General features: G+C 35.4%; 3 protein-coding genes across 3 annotated transcripts; all 3 read right to left on the bottom strand.

Annotated features, from left to right (window-relative positions):
* Positions 1–13,364: 13,364 nt before the first annotated feature.
* On the bottom strand, positions 13,365–15,981 carry LOC128470896 (uncharacterized). Its single transcript, XM_053452753.1, has 6 exons — positions 15,852–15,981; positions 14,653–14,792; positions 14,245–14,328; positions 13,784–13,933; positions 13,622–13,705; positions 13,365–13,487 (listed from the first exon to the last, which is right to left on the bottom strand). The coding sequence occupies exons 1-6, from the start codon at positions 15,979–15,981 to the stop codon at positions 13,365–13,367; spliced, it is 711 nt and encodes a 236-aa protein (XP_053308728.1).
* Positions 15,982–17,214: 1,233 nt separating this feature from the next.
* LOC128470898 (uncharacterized) lies at positions 17,215–19,321 on the bottom strand. The gene is made up of 6 exons (XM_053452754.1): positions 19,219–19,321; positions 18,482–18,621; positions 18,092–18,175; positions 17,631–17,780; positions 17,463–17,546; positions 17,215–17,337 (listed from the first exon to the last, which is right to left on the bottom strand). The coding sequence occupies exons 1-6, from the start codon at positions 19,319–19,321 to the stop codon at positions 17,215–17,217; spliced, it is 684 nt and encodes a 227-aa protein (XP_053308729.1).
* Positions 19,322–21,037: 1,716 nt separating this feature from the next.
* Positions 21,038–23,669, bottom strand: LOC128470899 (uncharacterized). The gene is made up of 6 exons (XM_053452755.1): positions 23,540–23,669; positions 22,342–22,481; positions 21,934–22,017; positions 21,457–21,606; positions 21,296–21,379; positions 21,038–21,160 (listed from the first exon to the last, which is right to left on the bottom strand). Exons 1-6 carry the CDS (start codon positions 23,667–23,669, stop codon positions 21,038–21,040), a joined length of 711 nt encoding a protein of 236 aa, XP_053308730.1.
* Between the last annotated feature and the right edge of the window lie 2,944 nt (positions 23,670–26,613).

Consider the following 26,613-nt stretch of genomic DNA (forward strand, 5'->3'; position numbering starts at 1 on the left):
GGGGACACGAATCCAGCTTTGGGGTAAATTCCAACCTCACAGCAGAATCTCTTTGAAGTTTCCTACAAGTCTAAACCTCCGTGAGGGCTTCACGTTCCCAAACCGGGTCAGACGAGGAACGATCAACAAACAGGCAGCTTCACACAATATTTTGCAACCGAGAAAAGGAGTCGGAATCATTCGCCATTCAGCTTTCTGAAATCTGATGCCTTTTTCAGTTGGTTTCTTTTGTCTTCTGTTCTAGGAAAACGAAGCCAATCCCCATCCCATTAAATGCTAAAGAAATCTCACTAGTTTTGATTATGCCCTCTATCATTAAACAAACATAATTGTTATTATAAACTGTGGCCCACATGGCAGATTTATTTTAAATAAATTAAGAAAATGTTATGTCATTTTCATCTTTAAGCAATGAGATAAAATAAAATAACTTTTTTAATGAAAATATTCAAGATATTATTATTAAAAATAATCAGCTGGTTTTCCAGATAATCACAGTTTTTCCCCAAGCTTCTTTCTTAAATTGGAATCTTTCAAAATACCTCCCAGAGAACCAGGCGGTTTTGTTGGCAACGTCAAACAATTAGACGACCAACAGCAAACCTTAGGCGACTTTTCAACAGAACCCTTATATTCAAGAGAAAATTATTAACAATAATTCACAAATATTTCAGTTATTACAGCATTTTACAGTGATTTCAGTTTATATTCTGTACTTTCTCGTTCTAACGTTCTTTATCAATACAGGGCAAAAAAAAAACCTTAATAAATCGTATTAACTGATGTTATGAGCATTTTGGGCCCTAAGCCTCTAAAATAATTGAAAAAACGACTAAGAATAGTATGGCGTATAAGAAGAGATGACCAGGCACACAAATCATTTCATCTCGCCAAGTTTCCTGCTAATTTGATGGACAGTGAAAAATATGCGTTCTTTTTTTCAGCTTTCTTCACATGTTAAAGGTATCTTTATAGGTTTATCTTGCGTAATTTGAATTTTTTTAAGGAGAGGCTCCTGAATCTAAGACGAGACCAACGACTGATTGAGGTTTGAGTCTTTACAGCAGGAATAACTGGCAGACAAGAAGGGGGCCGAATGGGGCCGATCTGCTGGCAAATGCTAACTTTCCATAAGTTATTAACAAACTGAAAATACTCTTCACAAGCTCTTTGCTTTCTTTTTCATATCAGTCATCATAGGGGATTTTATTTTTAACCAGACTTTAAATTGTGAAAAAGAAATGCAGCATGTTTGTAGGATTTTCATGTTCTTTACTTCATGGAAAATAATTGTCATAATGAGGTGAGGATGAAATCAAATTTTATTCTTTTTTTGGTAGTCTTTTTTCTTACTTAATCCAGTTTCTTACGATACAAGAAAACAAACTAAACTGGCAAGGCTTAAACTAAATTTTATAAAAAAATACATACATAAATTTAAAACATAAATTGTATAAATTATTGAAAAAATTTAATAAATATATTTTATATATAAAAAAAATGTTTTGACACATTTAGAAAAAAAATCCACAAATAATAGCATTAGAAAAATAAATAAATATTTGTTTGGACCAATATAGGCATCTGTTTAATTCTGGAGATGGTGCCTTCTCATCCGTGAAGAGAGCAGAGTAGCCAATTGTAAATTTCTCTTGATTTCAAAATGAATGATTCTACGAGCGCAGGAGGACTCCTGAAAAGTAAGCAATTCACACGTTACTATATGAAAGTATGAAGACTGTAAGAGGATGTGAAAGAGGGAAGTGCGATACTTTGTAATGATTTGTATTCCATTTATAGAATGCTCTCTGTTTCTGTATTTAATTTCACAATGGAAGACCTGTATGGCTTCCATGTCAATGTCGAGGAAGTTGAGTTGACCACCTCCTTTCGCCATAGAAACGTCCAATTATCACTCTTAACGGATGTTACGTTTGAGAAGCCCCAGTCAAGAGAAGTTAATAGTTATGTAAAGAAGCCATGTGGACAATGTATGTTGGGAAGTGTATTTGCTACAAAGTTATGGATTACCTGCTCTTCCACAATCTTCTCAAGACCATGGAAATATTCTGATACTTTTTCTTTAAAGTATGGGTTTTCTGATGTCTCTGGGATCTAAAAATAAATGTGACATTATCAGTGATATAATTAATTCTTGGATACAGGGGACAAAATGACAATGTGAGACACTTACACACTTGGCCATCTGGTTGGCCAGAAAATAGAGAAGTTGTTGGAGTTTTTCCCAAGCCTCTTGCTGGCATTGGAGCGTCTTGTGGAGTTTTCCGTAGAAACTAGAGGTTTCGCTAAAGACTTCATGCAAAGCGACTGCTGCATCTCCAGCCTACAAAAGTTTAACTACATTAGAACTGAAGGAGAGTCTACTAATGATTTGGTCATGATGGAAGCCACCTAGGGATTAAATCTTGTGATTTGGTTATAAGACCACAAACGCCAAACACTCTATGAACAAAAATCTCCCAGTTTTGAAGAAGATCCATTTTCTGACAATGGACAAAATCCTAATTTTATTAGGTCACCTCCCAAAGCCTAACTTGCTTTGAACAGCCCCACCTTGCATTTTATATTCCAAAGATCTCTATTTTATAAACTATACAAAATGGAAGATGACTTACCTGTGAGATGTTGTACAGGTTATCGATATTCTTAAGTGGTATGGCGTGCGTTGTGCAAGCCTCAGAAGACATGTCAATAGGGCTCTAAAGATAAAAAATGTAAAATAAAAATGAATCCAAAATTGACTTATGGGTCAACAAATATGTTCTCCTGTCCGTCCAATGCTTATTCTGTAGTAACTTCTGTATATAAATGATTTGATGAGCCTGAATCAAATAAGCTGCTTACATTTACAATTCAGATATCTACAAGCATTCTAAATTACAAATACATATTTACTTGAAAGTTAAAAGAGAAACAAAAGGTCCCTTTCTATCAAATCTAAGCAAGGAGAAGTGAGCAGCGGAAGAGTCTTTGGAACCCACCATCTCCTTGAACCTCTGGAGGACCTGCTTGTTCAGATACTCCTGGTGCGGACGAAGCCAATGGCAGTTTTTGGAACATACGAAAGAGCCGAGACTCAGTAAGAAGAGAACGCTCAATGTAACGGTGTGGGTCATCTTCCCTGGGATAGGAACGGTATGAAATTAGGATGATAGAATCTCAAGACACAAAATAAAGCTTTGCAGGAAACTCCACAAGAGATATTATTACCTTCGGGTTTTGGGTCTCGCTCTTGTTCTTGAGTGCGGCTTCTGTACTGAGCTCCATTTTCCAGGCTTAATATTTATACTGTACAAGCAAAGATGTTAAAAAACTGAAAATCTCTCTTCATACAATTGATGCTCTTCAGTCATTTTAATTTAGTTTCTTTTTCACATCAATCACTTGCAGGGTTTTTTTTTTTTTTGGGAAGTCTACATTTACGTATTTTCACTTTACCTCTCAGAAAATATCCTCTCTTAGATTCAATCCTAATCTAATATCAAAACAAAACTTTCTTATTTTATTTTCTGATGCTAAATGGTTTCTCTTCTAATGTCGTTCGATTAATTTGGTTGTGAATGTATTTTTTCTGTTTTATAAGCATGTTTGCCATTCTATCTTTTATGGAGAGTTTATTAGAAATGTGGAGACCATGAATGCACAACCACGTGCCATATACCCAACACTGCGTAAAAAAATGAATTGTTGCCTAAAAGTCTGGTGTATTTGGTTGTTAGGGTGATTGGAATCCGGCATGTGTTGGGGTCTTGTGATTTAGTTGCACATCCTCCATTTTTTTTCCATGTTAGGTCTTCAAATTTCTCTTTGCTTTATGTTTTCTATAACGGACTCTTTTCCGCTTAGAATGTTCAACATACGAGCCAAGGAAGAATCATATGTAATCGATTTTTTTTTTGATTTTTTTGGTTTATTTATGCTGAATATTTCTCTTTTCTCTGTTATGACATGTCTAAATGTTTGTCTTTTAAAAAAAGAAAATAAAGATTATTTAAAAAAAAAAAATTCTCTTTGCTACAACAGTAACGTCTTTAAATTGGTTTAAATCTGCTGGAAGATTCTATGTTTATCTTTCCTTGTGTTTCTATGGTGTCTAACTCAGCATTCTCCCCTCCTGTACATTAATGATCTGAGTTTGGCACTAAAGGGCATCATATTAATCATTGTAATCTCACAACCGAGTTTATTATGAGATATAAGAGATATCATCAATATATTGGTGATCCAAACAAAATGTCTTCTTGTAAATGTTGAAATAATTCTAGTACCGGATTTTCTATCCCTTTTAGAGCCTACTGGTGTACCCCCAGACTCTCCACACCAACTAAAATGTATTGTCTCACCTTGTTTCCTTCTACCGTCACTCATGTTGCAAAGCTGGTGAAATTCTGATCCTAACATGTTGTTTAAAATGTGAAAGATCAAAACTGATGATTTAACTTGTGTTTGGTTATTTTTATACACGATCCGCTATAGGAGGAGGCCGCTTTATTCAGGATCATTGCACCCTTACTATATATATATATATATATATATATATATATTATATATTATAGTTAGCTGGTGACGCCATTCACACGTACACTCCAGGTATTAGTTTATTTATTTAGTAGAATAGTCTAGAATATGATGTAATGCTTAAGGTTGATGTATAAATTCGTACGAATCAAAAAACTCAAAGGCGACCTCTGAAAATGAAAACTAATTGCAAGAGTGCAAAAAATTGGTCTTGATTCGTCAATTCATTGCCACATGCAGTCACCACCATTACAAGCTGTTTTGGCGCCATTACAAGCCCTTTGGACTCTCGTTTATGAGGTAAAGTGGGAAGGTACATATCAATGACTGATAGGCAGAAGTAGCCAAAAAATAGGGGGTGGTCTCGTTGATGGCTATGGCTGTGATTGGTGGGTCAAACAACCTGTGGGTGTTTCTCCTTACTTGTTTCACTCTGGCCAATCAGAAGTTACAAGGGGCGGGGACAAGCATTACATATATAAGTGTGCTGCCGCCATTTTAACCATTAAAAAAATCATTAGCAGCTGTTACACACTGATGGGAGTTGGAGTGTGAGAGAGTGACAGCCTAGCAGAGGCTGAGATTGGTGCTCATTACTCATATACAATACCGCGTGTTATTTTAGTGCTGAAGATGTGCTGTTGTGGGGTAAATTGGAGAAGCTGTAGTGATTATTGTAGTGATTACAGGGGCTGCAGCAGACATTTTTCCTCTGTTCCTGAGTGGAGTTTAGTTGATTAACACTATTTTCTATTATATCATCTATTATTCTTCATATAAATAAATATTGGTGACAATATAATATGTATAATATATAATATATATCAGACCAGATTATCCCATTCTCTTTCCTACTTTGTAGAGAATTACCAGAATTATCTTTTGTCACGTTCCCTTAAATGACCAAAAATTGATGCACTAAAAGACATTTTCTTTTTTTCATAGATTTTTATTAAAAAAAATATAATAAATATTTTCAGGACATTTTAAAATAAAAATACATATTTAAATATTTCTAAAAATAAATTTAATATTAAAATATTAATAAATAAGGTTATAGCAAAGTATCTTAAATATTGATTTTATATTTTTATAGTTCCGTTTTTATATTGTTTCCTTCCACTAGACAGACGTAATGACAGATAGATCCCCTTAAGAGACGACATGACTTTCATTCAAGAGATGTCTTCTTCTCATACGGGATGAAAGTTGCATAGCCAGTTGTAGATTCCGTTTGATGTTAAACTGAACAAAACTGCGAGTACATGAATTATCCTGAAAAATATAAGAAAAAAAAAAACATTTTAAACATGTGGCTAACCCAATCTTCTAAAAAAAGAATATTGGGTGATTTTGGACAATAAACTAAGCCTTTTCATTACCTGCTCACTGACTGTCTTGTCTAGTATAGAAAAATATTCTGATATTTGTTGCTTGATGGTAGGATTTTCTATCTTTGTTGGAACCTGGAAAAAAAATATTTCTACATTAGTAACATTCTTTAAAGTAAATATGGAGTCCTGGTCCTTGTACTGTACACTTACACAGTCTGCCACCTGGCTTCCTAGATAATGGAGAAGGTCTTGGAGTCTCTTCCAGATGTTCTCCTGGCAATGGAGTCTCTCATGTTGCTTTCCGTAGAACCAGATAGTTTGGTTGGTGAATTCATGCACAGCAATGGCTGCCTCTTCCACCTACAAAATGTCAAATGTGTTACACACCTACAGAAGGACCATCGTTGGGGTTAGATAATTAAGTAACATCTATTTATTTTCTGATTATGCATGCTTTGAAAGACAGTTGAGTGTATCCTCAACAATTCAGAAAGGCCATGTCTTGAGGACCTCTAAAATTTAAACTAGATATTAAAGTAATTTATTGGAAGAAGAATTATCCTTAATATCTGGTCTGTTGCAAGCTGTAGACAAAAAGCCCTACTATAGAAAGCTATTTTAAAATTCTACCTATTGTTGGACCATTAGGTGGGTAACGAATGCTAACTTACCTGTGATATGTTGAAGAGAGACTCGGTATTAGGAAGGGTTGGGGAGCTGTTCATGCACTCATCATGAGATGCTTCAACATGATGCTAAAATTCAAGAGAAAAAACCAATACATTTAGTTCATTGAGGGTTAAAGATACAAATAAACCATTATAATCAGATAATCAGGTTGTAATTTCATGTCCAGTGCTATTATGTTATGATAATGCAAGTATAATATTCTGGCTTCCACTTCCATGGAGGATCTCTGGGGCAGGTGGACAGAGATTTGGAGCTCAAATAATTTTTGGTCAACGTTCTCCATGGCAAACAAGTGTGTTGGGCTCAAAAGGTTATGCAGTAATTGTGTAAATAACTACTGAAGGCAAAATGAATGGAGGAGAGAGGAGAGGACGTTCTATGGAACTCACCATCATTTTGAAGTTCTGAAGGATCATCTTGTTCAGATACTCTTGTTGAGGTCGGAGCCATTTGCAGCTTTGGCAATAGATGATGGAGATAAGACTTAGCAAGAAAAGAACTCTCCATGGAGCTGTGTGATACATTGTCACTAGGACAAAGACAAAATCACATTAGAAACACAAGAGGACACTTAATAAATAAAGAAAGCATGAAGTGGAGCTGGATGGGCAGTCTTACCTTGGAGCTTTGGGTTGAGTTCTGGTTGTGCTGTTCTCTAGCTCTGTACTGAACTCCATCTCCCTGAATGTACATTTATATACAGTGAGAGGAAATTAGGATGTTCAAAAAGGAAAATCAGTTCATACATGGGATCTTCCGAATTATTTTCACTTTACGTTTTGCTTGTCTTTGTCCAGCAGGGGGAAGTTTTCGGTCGAATTGAAGATTTGTTAGAAAGAAGAAATCCAAAGATTCGGTTTAATGATGTTACTATTTCTCTTAACTGTTAAACTTAGCTTCATTATAAAAAGTATATTTAATATGATTTGAACTAAATTAATAATTTAATGTATTAAAGTACGGATATCTGTTCAATTTGTGTCTTTAACTAAAATACGAAGACTTTTACATTATTACACTCTAATTGTTTGCTGTTTTTTTGGAAAGGAGACTTACGATACATTTAATACATCTAACCAACAACTAACTACTACACAGGGCATCTGACTACTTGAGCGCTAATCGTACCGGTTAATCGGGGGGTGGGGTTGCATAATGTAGGACATCCAGACCCCTATTGACAATAGTTGTTCATTTAACCAGTCGTCTGATTCCTCCAGCATCTCTCATGTCGTTTACAACAAATTATAATTACTTCAGTTATATGAACTCTTATTTACATCTCCTTTCGTTGCAGCCTCTGCCTTTCTTACATTTTCTTCTTTCGTCTAACCATCTAACCAATACTTGTGCCCCTCTCTTCTCCTCCATTTTTTCAAATAGCCCTCGTGGGGCATTAACAATAAAAAAATCCAAGAAGGAGCAAGTATCGCCTAAAACCTAATCAGACTATGGGTTGCATCGTCCACCTCGTTGACCTACAGTATACTTCAAACTACGTCCTATGTTCATCTACAAATAAAAATGTATTTGACACCTGATGAGCACATCTTCTAATCCCAACCCAGATATCCAAAATGCTCCCCCTACTTCCTAGGGTCTAACTCACCCCTCATTTTCTTTCCCTTTACCCAAATTCCACCTTCCAGTCTTTTTCTTCTGCTCAGAGGGATCTCTAATCTGATAGAAAGTCGTGGTTCCCTGTTAATTCTTCCATCTCCAGACCCAACAGACCTCATCATTAATTTGGCTTTAGTTATTCCTGACGCTCTACAAACAAATAACTCATTGGAAGTCATGAAACCTTTTCCAAGATTGTGGCGCCTTCTACTCCTCTTCAACTTACAAAGACATTAAACAAATTAAATACAAAATCTTATTAGATTGCTACGGACTCAACACGGAGAATTACGCCTCTTCTCCTACAGACTTTTAACATATGAAATAAGGGAATATTTTGATTCCAGTTGACGTTGATATAAATGCACGTGTAATTCATATCGGAGTTTTATAAATCAAAAAAATACATAACTATTTTACAGAAATACTTTTTTTTTTTAAATAAAATATACAATATATGGCCATATACCGTGATTGGATTCCCAATATTTATGCCTTAAATAGGTGTGTTTTTTTTAATAGTATTTCCCGGGAATGGGCTGAATTCTTGCTTTTTTGTGTACTTTTTCAACACACAAATAGATAAATTGATAAACTTCAAACGCATTAAACCTCCATTGTAGGATTTTGGGTTTTTTTCTCTTGTAAGCCAAATAGAGCTTATATAAAAATAGGCTTTACATAAATATTTTAATACAGGGGCTGAGACTAATGGGATGTAATCAGAGGATGTCTTCTTCTCGTAAGTCAGTAGATCTAAGTAGCATCTACTAGTGGGGGAAATATCGCCACCTGATACAAAGTGACCACCACTGAGCAATGAACCATATCTACGAGGAGAAGCCCCAATGTACTTTTCCCTAAATTTTGCGCAATCAGTAAGAATATTCTGTTAGTTACTCTGAAGTTTGTTCTGTATTTAGATGCGTGACCCGCGTTGTGTTTTTGCTTTTTATTTTGATGGACCAGGATATCTGATTCTCTTTCTAATTTCGTATAATCTTAAACTAAAGAGAATGACCAGAATTTAATTTATCCCAATCACGATTTGTCATATGCCCCTAAATCACAAAAAATCATAAACTAGAATTTCAGTGTTTTAAAATTTTTTATTAAAAAAAATAAATATTTTCAATTTTTTTAAAATAAATACAGTTAAATAATTATAAAATTCTAAAAATATAAATAAATATGGCAACAGCAAAATACATTATAGATCGTAAATCTTGAGTTCTTATTTTTTCTAGTTCCGTTTTCACAGTTGAAAGCATTTGCAGCATTAAGTCTTTTTTGAAGTTTTGGTTCCTTCCGCTAGACAGACGGAACAACCACAAAATATCCCGAAAGATCCACTTATGAGACTACATGACTTTCATTCAGGAGATGTCTTCTTCTCATACGGGATGAAAGTTGCATAGCCAGTTGTAGATTTCGTTTGATGTTAAACTGAACAAAATTCCGAGTACATGAATTATCCTGAAAAAAATATAAGAAAAAAAATATTTTAAACATGTGACCAACAAAAAAAGAATATTGGGTGATTTTGGAACTTTAATATTTTCTTTAGTTTTATAATATTATTTGGTAGACAATAAACTAAGCCTTTTCATTACCTGCTCACTGACGGTCTTGTCTAGTATGGAAAAATATTCTGATATTTGTTGCTTGATGGTAGGATTTTCTACCTTTGTTGGAACCTGGAAAAAAATATTTCTACATTACTAACATTCTTTAAAGTAAATATGGAGTCCTGGTCTTTGTACTGTACACTTACACAGTCTGCCACCTGGCTTCCTAGATAATGGAGAAGGTCTTGGAGTCTCTTCCAGATGTTCTCCTGGCAATGGAGTCTCTCATGTTGCTTTCCGTAGAACCAGATAGTTCGGTTGGTGAATTCATGCACAGCAATGGCTGCCTCTTCAACCTACAAAATGTCAAATGTGTTACACACCTACAGAAGGACCATCGTTGGGGTGAGATAATTAAGTAACATGATAATGCATGTTTTGAAAGAGTGTTAAGTGTATCCTCAACAATTCAGAAAGGCCATTTCTTGAGGACCTCTAAACCTTAAACTAGATATTTATCGGAAGTAATATAAAGTAATTTATTGGAATATAAGAAGAATTATCCTTAATATCTGGTCTGTTGCAAGCTCTAGACAAAAAGCCCTACTATAGAAAGCTATTTTGAAATTCTACCTATTGTTGGACCATTAGGTGGGTAACGAATGCTAACTTACCTGTGATATGTTGAAGAGAGACTCAGTATTAGGAAGGGTTGGGGAGCTGTTCGTGCACTCATCATGAGATGCTTCAACATGATGCTAAAATTCAAGAGAAAAAACCAATACATTTAGTTCATTGAGGGTTAAAGATACAAATAAACCATTATAATCAGATAATCGAGTTGTAATTTCATGTCCTGTGCTATTATGTTATGATAATGCAAGTATAATATTCTGGCTTCCACTTCCATGGAGTATCTCTGGGGCAGGTGGACAGAGATTTGGAGCTCAAATAATTTTTGGTCAACGTTCTCCATGGCAAACAAGTGTGTTGGGCTCAAAAGGTTATGCAGTAATTGTGTAAATAACTACTGAAGGCAAAATGAACGGAGGAGAGAGGAGAGGACGTTCTATGGAACTCACCATCATTTTGAAGTTCTGAAGGATCATCTTGTTCAGATACTCTTGTTGAGGTCGGAGCCATTTGCAGCTTTGGCAATAGATGACGGCGATAAGACTTAGCAAGAAAAGAACTCTCCATGGAGCTGTGTGATACATTGTCACTAGGACAAAGACAAAATCACATTAGAAACAAAAGAGGACGCTTAATAAATGAAGAAAGCATGAAGTGGAGCTTGACGGGCAGTCTTACCTTGGAGCTTTGGGTCGAGTTCTGGTTGTGCTGTTCTCTAGCTCTGTACTGAACTCCATCTCCCTGAATGTACATTTATATACAGTGAGAGGAAATTAGGATGTTCAAAAAGGAAAATCAGTTCATACATGGGATCTTCCGAATTATTTTCACTTTACGTTTTGCTTGTCTTTGTCCAGCAGGGGGAAGTTTTCGGTCGCATTGAAGATTTGTTAGAATGAAGAAATCCAAAGATTCGGTTTAATGATGTTACTATTTCTCTTAACTGTAAAACTTAACTTCATTATAAAAAGTATATTTAATATGATTTGAACAAAATTAATAATTTAATGTATTAAAGTAAGGATATCTGTTCAATTTGTGTCTTTAACTAAAATACGAAGACTTTTACATTATTACACTCTAATTGTTTGCCGTTTTTGGAAAGGAGACTTACGATACATTTAATACATCTAACCAACAACGAACTACTACACAGGGCATCTGACTACTTGAGCGCTAATCGTACCGGTTAATGGGGTGGTGGGGGTTGGATATTGTAGGACATCCAGACCCCTATTGACAACAGTCCTTCGTTTAACCAGTCGTCTGATTCCTCCAGCATCTCTCATGTCGTTTACAACAAATTACAATTACTTCAGTTATATGAACTCTTATTTACATCTCCTTTCGTTGCAGCCTCTGCATTTCTTACATTCTAACCAATACTTATTCCCCTCTCTTCTCCTCCATCTTTTCAAATAGCCCTCACGGGGCATTAATAGTTTAAAAATCCAAGAAGGAGCAAGTATCGCCTAAAACCTAATCAGACTATGGGTTGCACCGTGCACCTCGTTGACCTACAGTATACTTCAAACTACGTCCTATGTTCAGCTACAAATAAAAATGTATTTGACACCTGATGAGCACATCTTCTAATCCCAACCCAGATATCCAAAATGCTTCCCCTACTTCCTAGGGTCTAACTCACCCCTCATTTTCTTCCCCTTTACCCAAATTCCACCTTCCAGTCTTTTTCTTCTGCTCAGAGGGATCTCTAATCTGATAGAAAGTCGTGGTTCCCTGTTAATTCTTCCATCTCCAGACCCAACAGACCTCATCATTAATTTGGCTTTAGTTATTCCTGACGCTCTACAAACAAATAACTCATTGGAAGTCATGAAACCTTTTCCAAGATTGTAGCGCCTTCTACTCCTCTTCAACTTACAAAGGCATTAAACAAATTAAATACGAAATCTTATTACATTGCTACGGAGTCAACATGGAGAATTACGCCTCTTCTCCTACAGACTTTTAACATATGAAATAAGGGAATATTTTGATTCCAGTTGAAGTTTTATAAATCAAAAAAATACATAACTATTTTACAGAAATACTTTTTTTAAAATAAAATATACAATATACGGCCATATACCGTGATTGGATTCCCAATATTTATGCCTTAAATAGGTGTGTTTTTTTTAATAGTATTTCCCGGGAATGGGCTGAATTCTTGCGTTTTTTGTGTACTTTTTCAATACACAAATAAATAAATTGATAAACTTCAAACGCATTAAACCTCCATTGTAGGATTTTGGTTTTTTTTCTCTTGTAAGCCAAATAGAGCTTATATAAAAATAGGCTTTACATAAATATTTTAATACAGGGGCTGAGACTAATGGGATGTAATCAGAGGATGTCTTCTTCTCGTAAGTCAGTAGATCTAAGTAGCATCTACTAGTAGGGGAAATATCGCCACCTGATACAAAGTGACCACCACTGAGCAATGAACCATATCTACGAGGAGAATCCCCAATGTACTATTCCCTAAATTTTGAGCAATCAGTAAGAATATTCTGTTAGTTACTCGGAAGTTTGTTCTGTTTTTAGATGCGTGACCCGCGTTGTGTTTTTGCTTTTTATTTTGATGGACCAGGATATCTGATTATTTTTCTAATTTTGTATAATCTTAAACTAAAGAGAATGACCAGAATTTAATTTATCCCAATCATGATTTGTCATATTCCCCTAAATCACAAAAAATCATAAACTAGAATTTCAGTGTTTTTAAATTTTTTATTAAAAAAAAATAAATATTTTCAATTTTTTTAAATAAATACACAGTTAAATAATTATAAAATTCTAAAAATATAAATAAATATGGCAACAGCAAAATACATTATAGATAATAAATCTTGATTTCTTATTTTTTCTAGTTCCGTTTTCACAGTTGATAGCATTTGCAGCATTAAGTTTTTTTTTGATGTTTTGGTTCCTTCCGCTAGACAGACGGAACAATCACAAAATATCCAGATCGATCCACTTATGAGACTACATGACTTTCATTCAGGAGATGTCTTCTTCTCATACGGGATGAAAGCTGCATAGCCAGTTGTAGATTCCGTTTGATGTTAAACTGAACAAAACTGCGAGTGCATGAATTATCCTGAAAAATATAAGAAAAAAACATTTTAAACATGTGACCAACAAAACAAGAATATTGGGTGATTTTGGAACTTTAATATTTTCTTTAGTTTCATAATATTATTTGGTAGACAATAAACTAAGCCTTTTCATTACCTGCTCACTGACGGTCTTGTCTAGTATGGAAAAATATTCTGATATTTGTTGCTTGATGGTAGGATTTTCTACCTTTGTTGGAACCTGGAAAAAAAATATTTCTACATTAGTAACATTCTTTAAAGTAAATATGGAGTCCTGGTCTTTGTACTGTACACTTACACAGTCTGCCACCTGGCTTCCTAGATAATGGAGAAGGTCTTGGAGTCTCTTCCAGATGTTCTCCTGGCAATGGAGTCTCTCGTGTTGCTTTCCGTAGAACCAGATAGTTTGGTTGGTGAATTCATGCACAGCAATGGCTGCCTCTTCCACCTACAAAATGTCAAATGTGTTACACACCTACAGAAGGACCATCGTTGGGGTTAGATAATTAAGTAACATCTATTTATTTTCTGATTATGCATGCTTTGAAAGACAGTTGAGTGTCTCCTCAACAATTCAGAAAGGCCATGTCTTGAGGACCTCTAAACTTTAAACTAGATATTAAAGTAATTTATTGGAAGAAGAATTATCCTTAATATCTGGTCTGTTGCAAGCTCTAGACAAAAAGCCCTACTATAGAAAGCTATTTTGAAATTCAACCTATTGTTGGACCATTAGGTGGGTAACGAATGCTAACTTACCTGTGATATGTTGAAGAGAGACTCAGTATTAGGAAGGGTTGGGGAGCTGTTAATGCACTCATCATGAGATGCTTCAACATGATGCTAAAATTCAAGAGAAAAAACCAATACATTTAGTTCATTGAGGGTTAAAGATACAAATAAACCATTATAATCAGATAATCGAGTTGTAATTTCATGTCTTGTGCTATTATGTTATGATAATGCAAGTATAATATTCTGGCTTCCACTTCCATGGAGTATCTCTGGGGCAGGTGGACAGAGATTTGGAGCTCAAATAATTTTTGGCCAACGTTCTCCATGGCAAACAAGTGTGTTGGGCTCAAAAGGTTATGCAGTAATTGTGTAAATAACTACTGAAGGCAAAATGAACGGAGGAGAGAGGAGAGGACGCTCTATGGAACTCACCATCATTTTGAAGTTCTGAAGGATCATCTTGTTCAGATACTCTTGTTGAGGTCGGAGCCATTTGCAGCTTTGGCAATAGATGACGGCGATAAGACTTAGCAAGAAAAGAACTCTCCATGGAGCTGTGTGATACATTGTCACTAGGATAAAGACAAAATCACATTAGAAACACAAGAGGACATTTAATAAATAAAGAAAGCATGAAGTGGAGCTGGATGGGCAGTCTTACCTTGGAGCTTTGGGTTGAGTTCTGGTTGTGCTGTTCTCTAGCTCTGTACTGAACTCCATCTCCCTGAATGTACATTTATATACAGTGAGAGGAAATTAGGATGTTCAAAAAGGAAAATCAGTTCATACGTGGGATCTTCCGAATTATTTTCACTTTACGTTTTGCTTGTCTTTGTCCAGCAGGGGGAAGTTTTCGGTCGAATTGAAGATTTGTTAGAATGAAGAAATCCAAAGATTCGGTTTAATGATGTTACTATTTCTCTTAACTGTAAAACTTAATTTCATTATAAAAAGTATATTTAATATGATTTGAACAAAATTAATAATTTAATGTATTAAAGTACGGATATCTGTTCAATTTGTGTCTTTAACTAAAATAAGAAGACTTTTACATTATTACACTCTACTTGTTTGCCGTTTTTGGAAAGGAGACTTACGATACATTTAATACATCTAACCAACAACTAACTACTACCCAGGGCATCTGACTACTTGAGCGCTAATCGTACCGGTTAATGGGGGGGTGGGGGTTGGATATTGTAGGACATCCAGACCCCTATTGACAACAGTCCTTCGTTTAACCAGTCGTCTGATTCCTCCAGCATCTCTCATGTCGTTTACAACAAATTATAATTACTTCAGTTATATGAACTCTTATTTACATCTCCTTTCATTGCAGCCTCTGCATTTCTTACATTCTGACCAATACTTATTCCCCTCTCTCCTCCTCCATCTTTTCAAATAGCCCTCGTGGGGCATTAATAATTTAAAAATCCAAGAAGAAGCAAGTATCGCCTAAAACCTAATCAGACTATGGGTTGCATCGTCCACCTCGTTGACCTACAGTATACTTCAAACTACGTCCTATGTTCATCTACAAATAAAAATGTATTTGTCACCTGATGAGTACATCTTCTAATCCCAACCCAGATATCCAAAATGCTCCCCCTACTTCCTAGGGTCTAACTCACCCCTCATTTTCTTCCCCTTTACCCAAATTCCACCTTCCAGTCTTTTTCTTCTGCTCAGAGGGATCTCTAATCTGATAGAAAGTCGTGGTTCCCTGTTAATTCTTCCATCTCCAGACCCAACAGACCTCATCATTAATTTGGCTTTGGTTATTCCTGACGCTCTACAAACAAATAACTCACTGGAAGTCATGAAACCTTTTCCAAGATTGTGGCGCCTTCTGCTCCTCTTCAACTTACAAAGGCATTAAACAAATTAAATACGAAATCTTATTACATTGCTACAGAGTCAACATGGAGAATTACGCCTCTTCTCCTACAGACTTTTAACATATGAAATAAGGGAATATTTTGATTCCAGTTGACGTTGATATAAATGCACGTGGGATTCGTATCGGAGTTTTTTAAATCAAAAAAATACATAACTATTTTACAGAAATACTTTTTTTTTTAAAATAAAATATACAATATATGGCCATATACCGTGATTGGATTCCCAATATTTATGCCTTAAATAGGTGTTTTTTTTTTAATAGTATTTCCCGGGAATGGGCTGAATTCTTGCTTTTTTGTGTACTTTTTCAATACACAAATAGATAAATTGATAAACTTCAAACGCATTAAACCTCCATTGTAGGATTTTGGGTTTTTTTCTCTTGTAAGCCAAATAGAGCTTATATAAAAATAGGCTTTAAGTAAATATTTTAATACAGGGGCTGAGACTAATGGGATGTAATCAGAGGATGTCTTCTTCTCGTAAGTCAGTAGATCTAAGTAGCATCTACTAGTAGGGGAAATATCGCCACCTGATACAAAGTGACCACCACTGAGCAATGAACCATATCTACGAGGAGAAGCCCCAATGTACTTTTCCCTAAATTTTGAGCAATCAGTAAGAATATTCTGTTAGTTACTCGGAAGTTTGTTCCGTATTTAGATGCGTGACCCGCGTTGTGTTTTTGCTTTTTATTTTGATGGACCAGGATATCTGATTCTCTTTCTAATTTCGTATAATCTTAAACTAAAGAGAATGACCAGAATTTAATTTATCCCAATCATGATTTGTCATATGCCCCTAAATCACAAAAAATCATAAACTAGAATTTCAGTGTTTTAAAATTTTTTATTAAAAAAATAAATATTTTCAATTTTTTTAAAATAAATACAGTTAAATAATTATAAAATTCTAAAAATATAAATAAATATGGCAACAGCAAAATACATTATAGATCGTAAATCTTGATTTCTTATTTTTTCTAGTTCCGTTTTCACAGTTGATAGCATTTGCAGCATTAAGTCTTTTTTGACGTTTTAGTTCCTTCCGCTAGACAGACGGAACAATCCCAAAATATCCAGATAGATCCACTTATGAGACGACATGACTTTCATTCAGGAGATGTCTTCTTCTCATACGGGATGAGAGTTGCATAGCCAGTTGTAGATTCCATTTGATGTGGAAATGAATAAAATTGCGAGTGCATGAATTATCCTGAAACACATAAAAAAAATAGAAAAACATATTAAACATGTGACCAGCGTGGAGAATATTGTGTGATTTTGGAACACACATGATGCAGGAACATTCTACCAAGGTTGTTAAAGAGGTTTCATTACCTGCTCATCGACAATCTTGTCTAGTAGGGAAAAACATTCTGATATTTGCCGTTTGAAGGTGGGATTTTCTGCTGTCATTGGAATCTGAAAGCATGGATTGACATATTAGTTACATATTAAACACATTAAAGTGGATATAGGGTCCTCGTTTTTCTACTTTATACTTACACAGTCTGCCACCTGGCTTCTTAGATAATAGAGAAGGTCTTGGAGTCTCTGCCAGATGTCCTCCTGGCAACGGAGTCTCTCGTGTTGTTTTCTATAGAACCAGATGGTTTGGTTGGTGAATTCATGCACAGCAATGGCAGCCTCTTCAACCTACAAAATGTCAAATGTGTTACACACCTACAGAAGGACCATCGTTGGGGTTAGATAATTAAGTAACATCTATTTGTTTTCTGATAATGCATGCATTGAAAGACAGTTGAGTGTATCCTCAACAATTCAGAAAGGCCATGTCTTGAGGACCTCTAAAATTTAAACTAGATATTAAAGTAATTTATTGGAAGAAGAATTATCCTTAATATCTGGTCTGTTGCAAGCTCTAGACAAAAAGCCCTACTATAGAAAGCTATTTTGAAATTCAACCTATTGTTGGACCATTAGGTGGGTAACGAATGCTAACTTACCTGTGATATGTTGAAGAGAGACTCAGTATTTGGAAGGGTTGGGGAGCTGTTCATGCACTCATCATGAGATGCTTCAACATGATGCTAAAATTCAAGAGAAAAACAATAAATTTAAATCATTGATAGTTGAAGATCCATTATCATCAAATAACTGAGTCGTAATTCCATGTCCTGTGCTATTATGTTATGATAATGCAAGAATGATATTCTGGCTTCCACTTCCATGGAGGATCTCTGGGGCAGGAGGACAGAGATTTGGAGCTCAAATAATTTTTGCCCAACGTTCTCCATGGATGTGTTGGGCTCAAAAGGTTATGCAGTAATTGCGTAAATAATTACTGAAGGCAAAATGAATGGAGGAGAGAGGAGAGGACGTTCTATGGAACTCACCATCATTTTGAAGTTCTGAAGGATCATCTTGTTCAGATACTCTTGTTGAGGTCGGAGCCATTTGCAGCTTTGGCAATAGATGACGGCGATAAGACTTAGCAAGAAAAGAACTCTCCACGGAGCTGTGTGATACATTGTCACTAGGACAAAGACAAAATCACATTAGAAACACAAGAGGACACTTAATAAATAAAGAAAGCATGAAGTGGAGCTTGACGGGCAGTCTTACCTTGGAGCTTTGGGTTGAGTTCTGGTTGTGCTGTTCTCTAGCTCTGTACTGAACTCCATCTCCCTGAATGTACATTTATATACAGTGAGAGGAAATTAGGATGTTCAAAAAGGAAAATCAGTTCATACATGGGATCTTCCGAATTATTTTCACTTTACGTTTTGCTTGTCTTTGTCCAGCAGGGGGAAGTTTTCAGTCGAACTGAAGATTTGTTAGAATGAAGAAATCCAAAGATTCGGTTTAATGATGTTACTATTTCTCTTAACTTTAAAACTTAACTTCATTATAAAAAGTATATTTAATATGATTTGAACGAAATTAATAATTTAATGTATTAAAGTACGGATATCTGTTCAATTTGTGTCTTTAACTAAAATAAGAAGACTTTTACATTATTACACTCTAATTGCTTGATGTTTTTGGAAAGGAGACTTACGATACATTTAATACATCTAACCAACAACGAACTACTACACAGGGCATCTGACTACTTGAGCGCTAATCGTACCGGTTAATGGGGTGGTGGAGGTTGGATATTGTAGGACATCCAGACCCCTTTTGACAACAGTCCTTCGTTTAACCAGTCGTCTGATTCCTCCAGCATCTCTCATGTCGTTTACAACAAATTATAATTACTTCAGTTATATGAACTCTTATTTACATCTCCTTTCATTGCAGCCTCTGCATTTCTTACGTTCTAACCAATACTTATTCCCCTCTCTTCTCCTCCATCTTTTCAAATAGCCCTCGTGGGGCATTAATAATAAAAAAAAATCCAAGAAGGAGCAAGTATCGCCTAAAACCTAATCAGACTATGGGTTGCATCGTGCACCTCGTTGACCTACAGTATACCTCAAACAATGTCCTATGTTCATCTACAAATAAAAATGTATTTGGCACCTGATGAGCACATCTTCTAATCCCAACCCAGATATCCAAAATGCTTCCCCTACTTCCTAGGGTCTAACTCACCCCTCATTTTCTTTCCCTTTACCCAAATTCCACCTTCCAGTCTTTTTCTTCCGCTCAGAGGGATCTCTAATCTGATAGAAAGTCGTGGTTCCCTGTTAATTCTTCCATCTCCAGACCCAACAGACCTCATCATTCATTTGGCTTTAGTTATTCCTGACGCTCTACAAACAAATAACTCATTGGAAGCCATGAAACCTTTTCCAAGATTGTAGCGCCTTCTACTCCTCTTCAACTTACAAAGGCATTAAACAAATTAAATACGAAATCTTATTAAATTGCTACGGAGTCAACATGGAGAATTACGCCTCTTCTCCTACAGACTTCTAACATATGAAATAAGGGAATATTTTGATTCCAGTTGACGTTGATATAAATGCCCGTGTGATTCATATCAGAGTTTTATAAATCAAAAAAATACATAACTATTTTACAGAAATACTTTTTTTAAAATAAAATATACAATATATGGCCATATACCGTGATTGGATTCCCAATATTTATGCCTTAAATAGGTGTGTTTTTTTAATAGTATTTCCCGGGAATGGGCTGAATTCTTGCTTTTTTTTGTGTACTTTTTCAATACACAAATAAATAAATTGATAAACTTCAAACGCATTAAACCTCCATTGTAGGATTTTGTTTTTTTATCTCTTGTAAGCCAAATAGAGCTTATATAAAAATAGGCTTTACATAAATATTTTAATACAGGGGCTGAGACTAATGGGATGTAATCAGAGGATGTCTTCTTCTCGTAAGTGAGTAGATCTAAGTAGCAACTACTAGTGGGGGAAATATCGCCACCTGATACAAAGTGACAACCACTGAGCAATGAACCATATCGACGAGGAGAAGCCCCAATGTACTTTTCCCTAAATTTTTAGCAATCAGTAAGAATATTCTGTTAGTTACTCGGAAGTTTATTCCGTATTTAGATGCGTGACCCGCGTTGTGTTTTTGCTTTTACTTTGATGGACCAGGATATCTGATTCTCTTTCTAATTTCGTATAATCTTAAACTAAAGAGAATGACCAGAATTTAATTTATCCCAATCATGATTTGTCATATGCCCCCAAATCACAAAAAATCATAAACTAGAATTTCAGTGTTTTTAAATTTTTTATTAAAAAAAATAAATATTTTCCATTTTTTTTAAATAAATACACAGTTAAATAATTATAAAAATATAAATAAATATGGCAACAGCAAAATACATTATAGATCGTAAATCTTGATTTCTTATTTTTTCTCGTTCCGTTTTCACAGTTGATAGCGTTTGCAGCATTAAGTCTTTTTTGACGTTTTAGTTCCTTCCGCTAGACAGACGGAACAATCCCAAAATATCCAGATAGATCCACTTATGAGACGACATGACTTTCATTCAGGAGATGTCTTCTTCTCATACGGGATGAGAGCTGCATAGCCAGTTGTAGATTCCGTTTGATGTTAAACTGAACAAAACTGCGAGTGCATGAATTATCCTGAAAAATATAAGAAAAAAAACATTTTAAACATGTGACCAACAAAAAAAGAATATTGGGTGATTTTGGAACCTTAATATTTTCTTTAGTTTCATAATATTATTTGGTAGACAATAAACTAAGCCTTTTCATTACCTGCTCACTGACGGTCTTGTCTAGTATGGAAAAATATTCTGATATTTGTTGCTTGATGGTAGGATTTTCTACCTTTGTTGGAACCTTGAAAAAAATATTTCTACATTAGTAACATTCTTTAAAGTAAATATGGAGTCCTGGTCTTTGTACTGTACACTTACACAGTCTGCCACCTGGCTTCCTAGGTAATGGAGAAGGTCTTGGAGTCTCTTCCAGATGTTCTCCTGGCAATGGAGTCTCTCGTGTTGTTTTCCGTAGAACCAGATAGTTCGGTTGGTGAATTCACGAACAGCAATGGCTGCCTCTTCCACCTACAAAATGTCAAATGTGTTACACACCTACAGAAGGACCATCGTTGGGGTTAGATAATTAAGTAACATTTGTTTTCTGATAATGCATGTTTTGAAAGAGTGTTAAGTGTATCCTCAACAATTCAGAAAGGCCATTTCTTGAGGACCTCTAAACCTTAAACTAGATATTTATCGGAAGTAATATAAAGTAATTTATCGGAATATAAGAAGAATTATCCTTAATATCTGGTCTGTTGCAAGCTCTAGACAAAAAGCCCTACTATAGAAAGCTATTTTGAAATTCTACCTATTGTTGGACCATTAGGTGGGTAACGAATGCTAACTTACCTGTGATATGTTGAAGAGAGACTCAGTATTAGGAAGGGTTGGGGAGCTGTTAATGCACTCATCATGAGATCCTTCAACATGATGCTAAAATTCAAGAGAAAAAAACAATACATTTAGTTCATTGAGGGTTAAAGATACAAATAAACCATTATAATCAGATAATCGAGTTGTAATTTCATGTCATGTGCTATTATGTTATGATAATGCAAGTATAATATTCTGGCTTCCACTTCCATGGAGTATCTCTGGGGCAGGTGGACAGAGATTTGGAGCTCAAATAATTTTTGGCCAACGTTCTCCACGGCAAACAAGTGTGTTGGGCTCAAAAGGTTATGCAGTAATTGTGTAAATAACTACTAAAGGCAAAATGAGTGGAGGAGAAAGGAGAGGACGTTCTATGGAACTCACCATCATTTTGAAGTTCTGAAGGATCATCTTGTTCAGATACTCTTGTTGAGGTCGGAGCCATTTGCAGCTTTGGCAATAGATGACGGCGATAAGACTTAGCAAGAAAAGAACTCTCCATGGAGCTGTGTGATACATTGTCACTAGGACAAAGACAAAATCACATTAGAAACAAAAGAGGACACTTAATAAAGAAAGAAAGCATGAAGTGGAGCTTGACGGGCAGTCTTACCTTGGAGCTTTGGGTTGAGTTCTGGTTGTGCTGTTCTCTAGCTCTGTACTGAACTCCATCTCCCTGAATGTACATTTATATACAGTGAGAGGAAATTAGGATGTTCAAAAAGGAAAATCAGTTCATACATGGGATCTTCCGAATTATTTTCACTTTACGTTTTGCTTGTCTTTGTCCAGCAGGGGGAAGTTTTCGGTCGAATTGAAGATTTGTTAGAAAGAAGAAATCCAAAGATTCGGTTTAATGATGTTACTATTTCTCTTAACTGTTAAACTTAATTTCATTATAAAAAGTATATTTAATATGATTTGAACCAAATTAATAATTTAATGTCTTAAAGTACGGATATCTGTTCAATTTGTGTCTTTAACTAAAATAAGAAGACTTTTACATTATTACACTCTACTTGCTTGATGTTTTTGGAAAGGAGACTTACGATACATTTAATACATCTAACCAACAACAAACTACTACACAGGGCATCTGACTACTTGAGCGCTAATCGTACCGGTTAATGGGGGGTGGGGGTTGCATATTGTAGGACATCCAGATCCCTATTGACAATAGTCCTTCGTTTAACCAGTCGTCTGATTCCTCCAGCATCTCTCATGTCGTTTACAACAAATTATAATTACTTCAGTTATATGAACTCTTATTTACATCTCCTTTCGTTGCAGTCTCTGCATTTCTTACATTCTAACCAATACTTATTCCCCTCTCTTCTCCTCCATCTTTTCAAATAGCCCTCGTGGGGCATTAATAATAAAAACATCCAAGAAGGAGCAAGTATCGCCTAAAACCTAATGAGACTATGGGTTGCATCGTGCACCTCGTTGACCTACAGTATACTTCAAACTATGTCCTATGTTCATCTACAAATAAAAATGTATTTGACACCTGATGAGCACATCTTCTAATCCCAACCCAGATATCCAAAATGCTCCCCCTACTTCCTAGGGTCTAACTCACCCCTCATTTTCTTTCCCTTTACCCAAATTCCACCTTCCAGTCTTTTTCTTCTGCTCAGAGGGATCTCTAATCTGATAGAAAGTCGTGGTTCCCTGTTAATTCTTCCATCTCCAGACCCAACAGACCTCATCATTCATTTGGCTTTAGTTATTCCTGACGCTCTACAAACAAATAACTCATTGGAAGTCATGAAACCTTTTCCAAGATTGTGGCGCCTTCTACTCCTCTTCAACTTACAAAGACATTAAATAAATTAAATACAAAATCTTATTACATTGCTACGGAGTCAACATGGAGAATGACGCCTCTTCTCCTACAGACTTTTAACATTTGAAATAAGGGAATATTTTGATTCCAGTTGACGTTGATATAAATGCCCGTGGGATTCATATCGGAGTTTTATAAATCAAAAAAATACATAACTATTTTACAGAAATACTTTTTTTAAAATAAAATATACAATATACGGCCATATACCGTGATTGGATTCCCAATATTTATGCCTTAAATAGGTGTGTTTTTTTAATAGTATTTCCCGGGAATGGGCTGAATTCTTGCTTTTTTTGGTGTAATTTTTCAACACACAAATAGATAAATTGATAAACTTCAAACGCATTAAACCTCCATTGTAGGATTTTGTTTTTTTTCTCTTGTAAGCCAAATAGAGCTTATATAAAAATAGGCTTTAAGTAAATATTTTAATACAGGGGCTGAGACTAATGGGATGTAACCAGAGGATGTCTTCTTCTCGTAAGTGAGTAGATCTAAGTAGCAACTACTAGTAGGGGAAATATCGCCACCTGATACAAAGTGACCACCACTGAGCAATGAACCATATCCACGAGGAGAAGCCCCAATGTACTAATTCCTAAATTTTGAGCAATCAGTAAGAATATTCTGTTAGTTACTCGGAAGTTTGTTCCGTATTTAGATGCGTGACCCGCGTTGTGTTTTTGCTTTTACTTTGATGGACCAGGATATATGATTATTTTTCCAATTTTGTATAATCTTAAACTAAAGAGAATGCCCAGAATTTAATTTATCCCAATCATGATTTGTCATATTCCCCTAAATCACAAAAAATCATAAACTAGAATTTCAGTGTTTTTAAATTTTTTATTAAAAAAAATAAATATTTTCCATTTTTTTTTAAATAAATACACAGTTAAATAATTATAAAAATATAAATAAATATGGCAACAGCAAAATACATTATATAGCGTAAATCTTGATTTCTTATTTTTTCTAGTTCCGTTTTCACAGTTGATAGCATTTGCAGCATTAAGTCTTTTTTGAAGTTTTGGTTCCTTCCGCTAGACAGACGAAACAATCACAAAATATCCAGATAGATCCACTTATGAGACTACATGACTTTCATTCAGGAGATGTCTTCTTCTCATACGGGATGAGAGTTGCATAGCCAGTTGTAGATTCCGTTTGATGTTAAACTGAACAAAATTCCGAGTACATGAATTATCCTGAAAAATATAAGAAAAAAAATATTTTAAACATGTGACCAACAAAAGAATATTGGGTGATTTTGAAACTTTAATATTTTCTTTAGTTTCATCATATTATTTGGTAGACAATAAACTAAGCCTTTTCATTACCTGCTCACTGACGGTCTTGTCTAGTATGGAAAAATATTCTGATATTTGTTGCTTGATGGTAGGATTTTCTACCTTCGTTGGAACCTGGAAAAAAAATATTTCTACGTTAGTAACATTCTTTAAAGTAAATATGGAGTCCTGGTCTTTGTACTGTACACTTACACAGTCTGCCACCTGGCTTCCTAGATAATGGAGAAGGTCTTGGAGTCTCTTCCAGATGTTCTCCTGGCAATGGAGTCTCTCGTGTTGCTTTCCGTAGAACCAGATAGTTTGGTTGGTGAATTCATGCACAGCAATGGCTGCCTCTTCCACCTACAAAATGTCAAATGTGTTACACACCTACAGAAGGACCATCGTTGGGGTTAGATAATTAAGTAACATCTATTTGTTTTCTGATAATGCATGCATTGAAAGACAGTTGAGTGTATCCTCAACAATTCAGAAAGACCATGACTTGAGGACCTCTAAACCTTAAACTAGATATTAAAGTAATTTATTGGAAGAAGGATTATCCTTAACATCTGGTCTGTTGCAAGCTCTAGACAAAAAGCCCTACTATAGAAAGCTATTTTGAAATTCAACCTATTGTTGGACCATTAGGTGGGTAACGAATGCTAACTTACCTGTGATATGTTGAAGAGAGACTCAGTATTAGGAAGGGTTGGGGAGCTGTTCATGCACTCATCATGAGATGCTTCAACATGATGCTAAAATTCAAGAGACAAACAATAAATTTAAATCATTGAGGGTTGAAGATCCATTATCATCAGATAACTGAGTTGTAATCCCATGTCCTGTGCTATTATGTTATGATAATGCAAGTATAATATTCAGAAAATATAATTCTGGCTTCCACTTCCATGGAGGATCTCTGGGGCAGGTGGACAGAGATTTGGAGCTCAAATAATTTTTGGTCAACGTTCTCCATGGCAAACAAGTGTGTTGGGCTCAAAAGGTTATGCAGTAATTGTGTAAATAACTACTGAAGGCAAAATGAATGGAGGAGAGAGGAGAGGACGTTCTATGGAACTCACCATCATTTTGAAGTTCTGAAGGATCATCTTGTTCAGATACTCTTGTTGAGGTCGGAGCCATTTGCAGCTTTGGCAATAGATGACGGCGATAAGGCTTAGCAAGAAAAGAACTCTCCATGGAGCTGTGTGATACATTGTCACTAGGATAAAGACAAAATCACATTAGAAACACAAGAGGACACTTAATAAAAAAAGAAAGCATGAAGTGGAGCTTGACGGGCAGTCTTACCTTGTAGCTTTGGGTTGAGTTCTGGTTGTGCTGTTCTCTAGCTCTGTACTGAACTCCATCTCCCTGAATGTACATTTATATACAGTGAGAGGAAATTAGGATGTTCAAAAAGGAAAATCAGTTCATACATGGGATCTTCCGAATTATTTTCACTTTACGTTTTGCTTGTCTTTGTCCAGCAGGGGGAAGTTTTCGGTCGCA

This window comes from Spea bombifrons, chromosome 13 (genome assembly GCF_027358695.1).
Source record: "Spea bombifrons isolate aSpeBom1 chromosome 13, aSpeBom1.2.pri, whole genome shotgun sequence".
Taxonomy (NCBI): domain Eukaryota; kingdom Metazoa; phylum Chordata; class Amphibia; order Anura; family Pelobatidae; genus Spea; species Spea bombifrons.